Source organism: Nerophis ophidion, linkage group LG27, assembly GCF_033978795.1.
Source record: "Nerophis ophidion isolate RoL-2023_Sa linkage group LG27, RoL_Noph_v1.0, whole genome shotgun sequence".
Lineage (NCBI taxonomy): Eukaryota > Metazoa > Chordata > Actinopteri > Syngnathiformes > Syngnathidae > Nerophis > Nerophis ophidion.
Window position 1 is genome coordinate 2,173,259 of NC_084637.1, and position 13,231 is coordinate 2,186,489.

The 13,231-nt window shown below is 40.3% G+C and overlaps 1 protein-coding gene across 1 annotated transcript; it reads left to right on the plus strand.

The window, feature by feature from the left end:
* Window positions 1-5,595: 5,595 nt before the first annotated feature.
* zgc:113142 (uncharacterized protein LOC503524 homolog) lies at window positions 5,596-12,675 on the plus strand. The gene is made up of 4 exons (XM_061889506.1): window positions 5,596-10,098; window positions 10,162-10,314; window positions 10,399-10,532; window positions 12,115-12,675. The coding sequence occupies exons 1-4, from the start codon at window positions 9,711-9,713 to the stop codon at window positions 12,478-12,480; spliced, it is 1,041 nt and encodes a 346-aa protein (XP_061745490.1). The 5' UTR covers window positions 5,596-9,710; the 3' UTR covers window positions 12,481-12,675.
* The last annotated feature ends 556 nt before the right edge of the window (window positions 12,676-13,231 follow it).

Consider the following 13,231-nt stretch of genomic DNA (forward strand, 5'->3'; position numbering starts at 1 on the left):
AAAAGCCTTATATAAATGTTATAATAAAGGCAACACATGATGTAAGTGTCTATATTAGCCTACTATCAAAATAACTTTTAAAAGTCATATATAAGTGTTATAATGAAGACAACACATGATGTAAGTGTCTATATTATTTATATTAGCCTACTATAAAAATTACCTTAAACATCTCATATAAGTGTTATAATGAAGGCAACACATGATGTAAGTGTCTATATTAGCTATATTAGCCTACTATCGAAATTACCTTAAAAGCCTTATATAAATGTTATAATAAAGGCTACACATGATGTAAGTGTCTATATTAACTATATTAGCCTACTATCAAAATGACTTTAAAAGTCTTATATAAGTGTTATAATGAAGACAACACATGATGTAAGTGTCTATATTAGCCTACTATCAAAATGACTTTAAAAGTCTTATAGAAGTGATATAATAGAGACACAAGATGTGTTTGCTTCATGCCTTGTCCACGTAAAATGTGTTGTCCATAATCGATGCTAAGTGTTAGCTCCAAGTTCAATCAGCACGTTGTGCCTTCGCCTCGTGTTCCGTTTTTTGGTACTACTTTGAGTTTGAGCATGAAATCATGTTTTTACCTGCACGCCTCGTCCGGGGAGAAGGACCCCGCAGTGAGCTGCACAAACCACGTGCTGACAATATGGTTTCCTGAAACGGGCCAACACACCTTCTGAGTCAGGGGTCGGGAACCTTTTTGGCTGAGAGAGCCAAAAAGCCAAATATTTTAAAATATATTTCTGTAAGAGCCATATAATATTTTTTTTAACACTTAACACAACTAAACACGTGCATTTTTAAGTAAGACCAACTTTTCTAGAGTATAACAGGTCTATTATTCTTTGTAATTACATTGTTATTCTGAAGCTAACTGTGGAGGGGTCGTGGCCAGCGGGCCTGCAGCGACAGGTGCGTAGACGGCCCACCTGGGCCTTTTTATCTAATCACCTGTCGCTCTGTTATAAGCAGCAGCCAGGAGGAGAGACAGGGTTGGGGCTGGAAATACTATTTCTGGAAATGTATTGAAAAATAAAACAATATTGTAACCCTGAAACAGGCTCTCATGTCGGTGCTTGGGGGTCTGAAGAACCCCCAGGAGGGCAAGCCCCACACTAACCAATAATAAATAAATAACTTCTTACCATTAACGCAACTTCTTGAACAGGTGCGGTAGAAAACGGATGGATGGATTAAAAATGCATGAGAATGTTTTTGTGATTTAATCATTCATTATTTATCGTGTTAAGCAACGTCAGCTCAGATTTATCTGAGCCAGATGCAGTCATCAAAAGAGCCACATCTGGCTCTAGAGCCATAGCTTCCCTACCCCTGATCTGAGTGGTTGAAAGTGTGTCCTACATTCAGAGTTGGGGGGGGGGCGTATATTTTCAGAGAATGACCAGAAGTTCACGGCACTGATTCGGTGGAAGCTTCAAAGCTCCAAAGTTAATCAAACAACAATTTTCTCAAGTTTGTTTTCATCCATCCATTTACTACCGCTTATTCATGGGTCGCGGGGGGCGCTGGTGCCTCTCAGCTACAATCGGGCGGAAGGCGGTGTACACCCTGGACAAGTCGCCACCTCAATCATGCTCAAATAAAGAATCCCTCAATGAGATTAGTACTCTCTGTTACCTCAGTGCTAGATGCTGGAAATACATTTTCATTGATAGATGATTTCCTTACGGTGTTTTCCACTAAATCATTCACAAAAATATTTCTTTGAGTTTTGTAAATCAATTGGTTATCGTACGGCAAACATTGTTGTGCAACAAAGTAGTCTGCTTGCGGGCGTCTCTTTTCCCAAAATACCCAAAGAAAGAATCCTCAGTGTTGCTGACGCAATCTCTCTCAGTCCTCCGTGAGGTCTGAGAAGCACTTTGCAGACGAAGGTGATGCGCATTGAATTCAAGGAATAACTTTGAGCAAAGTACGAAGGTGGCGTCCGTCCGGCTTGCCCCTCCCCCATCACTGCCAAGTGATGAGAAATGTTCATTTTTCCATTTCATTTGTCTTTTTTATGCACAAAAGCCCAAAAGCAGTGAAGTTGTCACGTTGTGTAAAAGTAAATAAAAAGAGAATACAACAAATCCTTTTCAACTTATATTCAATTAAACAGACTGCAAAGACGAGATATTTCATCTTCACTCTGAATTGATGAACGTGGACCTCGACTTAAACAAGTTGAAAAACTTATTGGTCAATTGTAGGGAATATGTACTGTACTGTGCAATGTACTAATAAAAGTATCAATCAATCAATCAACCAATTCACACTGAGAAACTTCATTTTAATTCAATCATTAACTGAGAATGTAATGGCAGCAACACATTGCAAAAAAGTCATTTTTACCAGTGTGTTACATGGCCTTTCCTTTGAACAACACTCAGTGCAGGTTTGGGAACTGAGGAGACACATTTTTGAAGTGGAATTATTTCCCATTCTTGCTTGATGTACAGCTTAAGTTGTTCAACAGTCTCCTGCCTCATATTTTCAATGGGAGACAGGTCTGGACTACAGGCAGGCCAGTCTAGTACCCGCACTCTTTTACTATGAAGCCACGCTGTTGTAACACCTGGCTTGGCATTGTCTTGCAGAAATAAGCAGGGGCGTCCATTGATGGCAACATATGTTGCTCCAAAACCAGTATGTACCTTTCAGCATTAATGGTGCCTTCACAGATGTGCAAGTTAGCCAAGCCTTGGCCACTAATACACCCCCATACCATCACACATGCTGACTACAACACTTTCACCCTACAACAATCACTAATACACCCCCATACCATCACACATGCTGACTACCACACTTTCACCCTACAACAATCACTAATACACCCCCATACCATCACACATGCTGACTAGAACACTTTCACCCTACAACAATCACTAATACACCCCCATACCATCACACATGCTGACTACAACACTTTCACCCTACAACAATCACTAATACACCCCCATACCATCACACATGCTGACTACCACACTTTCACCCTACAACAATCACTAATACACCCCCATACCATCACACATGCTGACTACAACACTTTCACCCTACAACAATCACTAATACACCCCCATACCATCACACATGCTGACTACAACACTTTCACCCTACAACAATCACTAATACACCCCCATACCATCACACATGCTGACTACCACACTTTCACCCTACAACAATCACTAATACACCCCCATACCATCACACATGCTGACTACCACACTTTCACCCTACAACAATCACTAATACACCCCCATACCATCACACATGCTGACTACCACACTTTCACCCTACAACAATCACTAATACACCCCCATACCATCACACATGCTGACTACCACACTTTCACCCTACAACAATCACTAATACACCCCCATACCATCACACATGCTGACTACCACACTTTCACCCTACAACAATCACTAATACACCCCCATACCATCACACATGCTGACTACCACACTTTCACCCTACAACAATCACTAATACACCCCCATACCATCACACATGCTGACTACCACACTTTCACCCTACAACAATCACTAATACACCCCCATACCATCACACATGCTGACTACCACACTTTCACCCTACAACAATCACTAATACACCCCCATACCATCACACATGCTGACTACCACACTTTCACCCTACAACAATCACTAATACACCCCCATACCATCACACATGCTGACTACCACACTTTCACCCTACAACAATCACTAATACACCCCCATACCATCACACATGCTGACTACCACACTTTCACCCTACAACAATCACTAATACACCCCCATACCATCACACATGCTGACTACCACACTTTCACCCTACAACAATCACTAATACACCCCCATACCATCACACATGCTGACTACAACACTTTCACCCTACAACAATCACTAATACACCCCCATACCATCACACATGCTGACTACCACACTTTCACCCTACAACAATCACTAATACACCCCCATACCATCACACATGCTGACTACCACACTTTCACCCTACAACAATCACTAATACACCCCCATACCATCACACATGCTGACTACCACACTTTCACCCTACAACAATCACTAATACACCCCCATACCATCACACATGCTGACTACCACACTTTCACCCTACAACAATCACTAATACACCCCCATACCATCACACATGCTGACTACCACACTTTCACCCTACAACAATCACTAATACACCCCCATACCATCACACATGCTGACTACCACACTTTCACCCTACAACAATCACTAATACACCCCCATACCATCACACATGCTGACTACCACACTTTCACCCTACAACAATCACTAATACACCCCCATACCATCACACATGCTGACTACAACACTTTCACCCTACAACAATCACTAATACACCCACATACCATCACACATGCTGCCTAGAACACTTTCACCCTACAACAATCACTAATACACCCCCATACCATCACACATGCTGACTACAACACTTTCACCCTACAACAATCACTAATACACCCCCATACCATCACACATGCTGACTACAACACTTTCACCCTACAACAATCACTAATACACCCCCATACCATCACACATGCTGACTACCACACTTTCACCCTACAACAATCACTAATACACCCCCATACCATCACACATGCTGACTACAACACTTTCACCCTACAACAATCACTAATACACCCCCATACCATCACACATGCTGACTACAACACTTTCACCCTACAACAATCACTAATACACCCCCATACCATCACACATGCTGACTACCACACTTTCACCCTACAACAATCACTAATACACCCCCATACCATCACACATGCTGACTACAACACTTTCACCCTACAACAATCACTAATACACCCACATACCATCACACATGCTGCCTAGAACACTTTCACCCTACAACAATCACTAATACACCCCCATACCATCACACATGCTGACTACAACACTTTCACCCTACAACAATCACTAATACACCCCCATACCATCACACATGCTGACTACAACACTTTCACCCTACAACAATCACTAATACACCCCCATACCATCACACATGCTGACTACCACACTTTCACCCTACAACAATCACTAATACACCCCCATACCATCACACATGCTGACTACAACACTTTCACCCTACAACAATCACTAATACACCCCCATACCATCACACATGCTGACTACAACACTTTCACCCTACAACAATCACTAATACACCCCCATACCATCACACATGCTGCCTAGAACACTTTCACCCTACAACAATCACTAATACACCCCCATACCATCACACATGCTGACTACAACACTTTCACCCTACAACAATCACTAATACACCCCCATACCATCACACATGCTGACTACAACACTTTCACCCTACAACAATCACTAATACACCCCCATACCATCACACATGCTGACTACAACACTTTCACCCTACAACAATCACTAATACACCCCCATACCATCACACATGCTGACTACCACACTTTCACCCTACAACAATCACTAATACACCCCCATACCATCACACATGCTGACTACAACACTTTCACCCTACAACAATCACTAATACACCCCCATACCATCACACATGCTGACTACCACACTTTCACCCTACAACAATCACTAATACACCCCCATACCATCACACATGCTGGCTTTTACACTTTGCGCTTAGAACAATCCAGATGGTTCTTTTCCTCTTTTGTCCGGAGGACACGACATCCACAGTTTCCAAAAACAATTTGAAATTTGAACTCGTCAGACCACAGAACACTTTTCCACTTTGCATCAGTCCATCTTAGATGAGCTCCAGCCCAGCGATGCCGGAGGCGTTTCTGGATGTTGTTGATAAATGGCTTTGGCTTTGCATAGTAGAGTTTTAACTTGCACTTACAGATGTAGCCATTAACTTTAGTTACTGACAGTGATATTCTGAAGTGTTCCTGAGCCATTGTGGTGATATCCTTTACACTTTGATGCAGTATCGCCTGAGGGATCGAAGGTCACTAGCATTCAATGTTGGTTTTGAGTCTTGCCGCTTACGTGCAGTGATTTCTCCAGATTCTCTGAACCTTTTGATGATATTACGGAGCGTAGATGATGAAATCCCTAAATTCCTTGCAATAGCTGCTTGAAAAATGTTGTTCTTAAACAATTTTCTCATGCATTTGTTGACAAAGTGGTGACCCTCGCCCCGTCCTTGTTTGTGAATGAGTGAACATTTCATGGCAGCTGCTTTTATAGCCAATCTGTTAGACTTGTGTGGCATATTGTTGCCGGATTCAGTCCTCCGTGGATGCGTCAGCAAGAAGCAAAAAGGTAAGAACTAAGGGATTTATTCAACAAAAGGAGCTATGAACAAAAACACTGGTAAAAATAGAAAAGGCAAATAAAAGCGCTAGCATGGAAAGCTAGGTCGAACTAACCGAAACGCAAACATTTGGCACAAAGGCACACAAAAGGAAACACAAAACAACGAGCGTGAAAGCTAAGAATTAAATAAAGCTTAGCGTGAGAGCTCGCGAAATCGAGAGTGAGAGACAAAGTCATAAGCAGTTGTATGAGAACAAACTGAGTGAACAGGAACTAAGCCTGTCAGACCGCAGAGTGATAGAAAAATGGAACAAAAATAACAATATGGTGATGATCCGACCAGCGGATCACAACACAATCACTTTAAAAGGTTTCAAAAACTGTCAACAATACTTCATTGACGTTCCATGACCTGTAAAACGACCAAACTAACCACATTTTTTTGTAGCCCAATGCGGCCCCTAAGTCAAAAATTTGGACACCCCTGAATTGTCGGCCATTTTACAATCACAAGGAGCTGATTTACGCAAAAAAAAAAAATTTAAAATTGGACTAAATATGCCGTAGAGCAGGGGTCACCAACCTTTCTGAAACCAAGAGCTACTTCTTGGGTAAATATATAAATGATAAATGGGTTGTACTTGTATAGCGCTTTTCTACCTTCAAGGTACTCAAAGCGCTTTGACACTACTTCCACATTTACCCATTCACACACTGATGGAGGGAGCTGCCATGCAAGGCACTAACCAGCACCCATCAGGAGCAAGGATGAAGTGTCTTGCTCAGGACACAACGGGCGTGACGAGGTTGGTACTAGGTGGGGATTGAACCAGGGACGCTCGGGTTGCGCACGGCCACTTGCCCACTGCGCCACGCCGTTAATGCGATTAATGCAAAGGGCTACCAGTTTGATACACACTTGGGGCGGCATAGCTCGGTTGGTAGAGCGGCCGTGCCAGCAACTTTAGGGTTGCAGGTTTGATTCCCGCTTCCGCCATCCTAGTCACTGGCGTTGTGTCCTTGGGCAAGACACTTTACCCACCTGCTCCCAGTGCCACCCACACTGCTTTAAATGGAACTTAGATATTGGGTTTCACTATGTAAAGGCGCTTTGAGTCACTAGAGAAAAGCGCTATATAAATATCATTCACTTAAATAAATTGCCAGAAATAGTTAATTTGCTCAATTTATCTTTAACTCTATGTTATTAATAATTAATAATATTTATCTTTGTGGAAACACTGATCATCTTAATGATTTCTCACAATAAATATATATATAGAAACAGATCAATATTTTTATGATATATTTCGACTCTTTGAAATTCAAAATTTAACCGAAAAAAAAGAAAAGTGGCTATTTTGAATCTTTTTGAAAAAAATTGAAAAATAATTTATGAAACATCATTAGTAATTTTTCCTGATTAAGATTAATTTTAGAATTTGGATGAAATGTTTTAAATAGGTTAAAATTAGATCTGCACTTTGTCAAAATATATAACAAATTGGACCAAGCTGTATTTCTAACAAAGACAAAAACATTTTTTTAATTTTAATCACAAGTTTGAAGAAATATTTCACAAATATCCTTCGTCGAAAAAACAGAAGCTAAAATGAAGAATTAAATTAAAATGTATTTATTATTCTTTACAATTAAAAAAAATACATTTACTTGAACATTGATTTAAATTGTCAGGAAAGAAGAGGAAGGAATTTAAAAGGTAAAAAGTATATGTGTTTAAAAATCCTAAAATCATTTTTAAGATTGTATTTTTTTCTCTAAAATTGTCTTTCTGAAAGTTATAAGAAGCAAAGTAAAAAAAAAAAAAAAATGAATTTATTTAAACAAGTGAAGACCAAGTCTTTCAAATATTTTCTTGGATTTTCACATTCTATTTGAGTTTTGTCTCTCTTAGAATTAAAAATGTCCAGCAAAGCGAGACCAGCTTGCTGGTAAATAAATAAAATGTAAAAAATAGAGGCAGCTCACTGGTAAGTGCTGCTATTTGAGCTATTTTTAGAACAGGCAAGCGGGCAACTCATCTGGTCCTTACGGGCGACCTGCTACCCGCGGGCACCACGTTGGTGACCCCCGCTGTAGACTATTATTTCAACAGTGGGACGATATTAAAAATATTTGAATGGCCCCTGTCTCCTTTCATTTATTTTCAGCGTACAGCCCTCAGTGATAAAGGTTTGGACTCACTTGGTGTAAAGTAAGAGTGGAGTGCTTGACTTCTCCAGCACTACACAATTCAACTGCTTCTTGGTATCAAGATAGTGTTTTTGTTTCAATATTTGTACATTCAATCAGTGAGTGTGCAAAATGTGCACAGGTGGAAATATTTATTATTCATTTTAGATTTTCATTGTTTTTGTTACGTTTTACTTTTGTTAGCGATTGTGAAATGTGAGAATGTCCACATTGTGAAGTCTCTCGCAGCCTGAAAGTACTGCAGTACTGTGAAGTGAATTATATTTATATAGCGCTTTTTCTCTAGTGACTCAAAGCACTTTACAGAGTGAAACCCAATATCTGGGGCGGCATAGCTCGGTTGGTAGAGCGGCCGTGCCAGCAACTTGAGGGTTGCAGGTTCGATTCCCGCTTCCGTCATCCTAGTCACTGCCGTTGTGTCCTTGGGCAAGACACTTTACCCACCTGCTCCCAGTGCCACCCACACTGCTTTAAATGTCACTTAGATATTGGGTTTCACTATGTAAAAGCGCTATATAAATATTTTTCACTTCACTTAAATAAATTGCCAGAAATAGTTAATTTGCTCAATTTATCTTTAACTCTATGTTATTATTAATAATTAATGATATTTATCTTTGTGGAAACACTGATCATCTTAATGATTTCTCACAATAAATATATATATAGAAACAGATCAATATTTTTATGATATATTTCGACTCTTTGAAATTCAAAATTTAACCGAAAAAAAAGAAGAGAAAAGTGGCTAATTTGAATCTTTTGGGTTTCACTATGTGAAGCGCTTTGAGTCACTAGAGAAAAGCGCTATATAAATATAATTCACTTCACTTCACACTTCATCTAAGTTACATGCAAAGCAGTGTGGGTGGCACTGGGAGCAGGTGGGTCAAGTGTCTTGCCCAAGGACACAACGGCAGTGACTAGGTTGGCAGAAGCGAGAATTGAACCTGCAACCCTCAAGTTGCTGGCACGGCCACTGTACCAACCGAGCTAAACCGCCAAAAGGAGAAGCAGGTGCTGCGTATGCTCGTGAGAGGAAGTCTTACCAAATGAAGTTGCTCCCATTTGCCGGCAAGCATCTTGCTGAAGTCACATGCAAACCTCAACAAATTGAGCGGCGTATAAAGAGCAATGTGTGGGGTCAGCAGGCAGACAGCAGCCATCATGAACACCTCCTTGTCCGCCTACCAGCTCTTTTGCATCCCTCCCGTCTTTGCCGTGGTGCTCTTGCTCTTTCCCAAGTTTTTCTCCAAGCGCCCCTGCAGTTCCCCGCTGGACGGCCGCGGCCACGCCGTCTTGATAACGGGCTGCGACAGCGGCTTCGGATACCAGCTGGCTCGCTGCCTGGACCAAAGAGGTTTCGTGGTCTTTGCCGGCTGTTTGTTTCCGCAGGGAATGGGCGCCCAGAATCTGGCCAGAGAGAGCTCCGGTCATCTACAACTCCTCAAACTGGACGTCACCAGTGATGCGGATGTGCGGCAGGCAAAGACCATGGTCCAGGACAACCTGCCAGAAAAAGGTGAGAAGTTGCTGTTTTGAGAATAACATGAAAGCCTTTGCTGATGTTTCTGCTTGCCTGCAGGTCTGTGGGCCGTGGTCAACAATGCTGGTATTTCAGATTGGGCCGAGATAGAATGGAGCACCATTGAAGACTTCCGCCACATGGTGGACATCAACCTGTTTGGCTGCATCAGGACCACCGTGGCCTTCCTGCCTTTGCTGCGTGCTGCTAAAGGTAACAACTGTCCTTCCGTGTGTTCCCTCACGCTCCTCTCGCCGCCTTCTTGCTCACCGACTCTTCACCCTCTGACCTCCGCAGGCCGGATGGTTTTTGTGTCCAGCATCTTTGCCTTCTTCAACTGCCTGAACATGGCCTGCTACAGCGTGTCCAAGAGAGGACTGGAGGCCTTTGCCGACTGCCTGCGGGTGGAAATGGCCAGCTTCGGTGTGAAGGTACGATGGCACAAACAAACCAAAAACTGTCCCCTCCATGTTTGGGAGGACTACTAAGAAGCTGACACATTGAAGAGTTGTCTTTGTTGCTCTGTGACTTGCATAGATGAATGTTTATTTTCTTATTTCACTTGGCAAAGCACTAAATCTATATATGTACATGTATGTATATATATACATATATTAGGCGTGTGGGGAAAAAATCGATTAGAATACGAATCTCATTTTTTTTTAAATCGATTTATTTTTTATTTATTTATTTTTAATCAATCCAACAAACCACTACACAGCAACACCATAACAGTGCAATCCATTTCCAAAACCGAACCTGACCCAGCAACACTCAGAACTGCAATAAACAGAGCAATTGAGAGGAGACACAAACACCACACAGAACAAAGCAAAAGTAGTGAAACAAAAATGAATATTATCAACAACAGTATCAATATTAGTTATAATTTCAGCATAGCAGTGATTAAAAATCCCTCATTGACATTATCATTAGACATTTATAAAAATAATCAAAAAGAACAATAGTGTCACAGTGGCTTACACTCATAAGCTGGACAACACACTGTGTCCAATGTTTTCACAAAGATAAAATAAGTCTGATTTTTGCTTTAATAGTTAGAACAAATTTACATTCTTGCAATCAGTTGATAAAACGTTGTCCTTTACAATTATAAAAGCTTTTTTTTATAAATCTACTACTCTGCTAGCATGTCAGCAAACTGGAGTAGATCCTGCTGAAATCTATGTATTGAATGAATACACAATCCTTTTCAATCCGGAGAAGTATCGTTTTGAATCGAGAATCGAATTGAATCGAAAAAATCGATATATTATCAAATTGTGACCCCAAGAATTGATATTGAATCGAATCGTGGGACACCCAAGATTCACAGCCCTAATATATATATATATATATATATATATATATATATATATATATATATATATATACATACATATATATATATACACACATATACATATATATATATATATATATATATATGTATATATATATATATATGTGTATGTGTATATATATATATATATATATATGTATATATATATATATATATGTATATGTGTGTATATATGTATATGTATGTATATAATAATGTGTATATATATATATGTATATATATATATACATACATACATACATTTATATAATATATGTATATATAAATATATGTATATGTGTGTGTGTGGATGTATTTGTATATATATATATATATATATATATATATATATATATATATATATATATATTACTGTGTTGATATGTATACTGTAAAAACACACATATTTTTGAAAATAAACATAGAAGAGGACTGCAAAATCTTGCTATTAGTACATCAGTATCAATTCAAAACTGGTGCTACTTTTGGTATCGGTACTATCAATATTGGGATCGATGCAACTAACCCCTGCACACAAATCCTAATATTATTGGTGATATTAGTGTGAAGATTTAAACTTTTGCTCTCTGTCTTTTTCCCCATTTTTCAGTGATTGTTGTTTGGTACGCTGCTGATTTGGGGTAAATAAATGGATTGTTCTCCACTTTCAGGTGAGCATCATTCAGCCAGGTAACTTCGGCCAAGCCACCAACATCGTGAAGATGAAGACACAGTCGGATATTTGGGCTAAGTTTGATGAGGAGCGCAAGCAAACCTTCAACCAAGACTACATAAAGATGGCCATCGAGTACTTTGTCTCAACATGCAGGACAGGATTCACCAATGCGGACAAGGTCATCGCCGCCATGTTGCACGCAGTTACGGCGCCCTCCCCGAAGAACAGATATATGATCGTTTCAGCCACGGATCGGCTTTTCTTCCAGCTCTACCCTTACCTGCCCACGGCGCTCACAGATGCCATCTTTTCTCTCAGCTCCATGTACGCCAAAAGAAAAGAAATGCTTTATTCGAAGTAGATTATACAAGTACTTTATTTTTGTCAACATTTAACTGTTGTTCCTCCTATTATTTGTGTGTGTGACGCCAACACTTGCAACACATCCACAATGTGCATGTACACAAGATTTCATGCCGGCTTATGTATATTATGTACCGTGAACACAAACAACTGGGAACCATTTCTGAATTAAATGTTTCTGCTCTTTTCCAAATATGTTTTACAATTGTTCTTTACTTCCCTGATGCACACGTGTCCAATGGGATGGAAGTGGTGGGAATATTTAGGTTGTGTTAGATTGTGATGCCATCTGTCTGCTCCACATCAGTGCTTCTCTAACTTGTCTCCCCAAGTACCACCATAATGTCCATCCATCCATTTTCTACCGCTTGTCCCTTTTAGGGTCGCGGGGGGGGGTGCTGGAGCCTATCTCAGCTGCACAATGACCAAAATTAAAATGGCGTAGCGTAGCAGGCCTAAGTAATCATTAAAAACAAGGCATATGTTCATTCAACAAGTACACTCATACTTGCCAACACTCCTGATTTTCCCAGGAGACTCCTGAAATTCATTGCCCCTCCCAAAAATCTCCCGGGGAAAACATTCTTTCTAATTTCTCTCGATTTCCACCTAGACGACAATATTGGAGGCGTGCCTTTAACGTCCTCTCTCACCTGAAAAGGAGACTGTTATATATGTCTCCATCATCCATAGCTTTATCTGTAAGCCATAAAGTAGGCAGGCCCGGAGCTATTTCTCAGCGTGTGTTT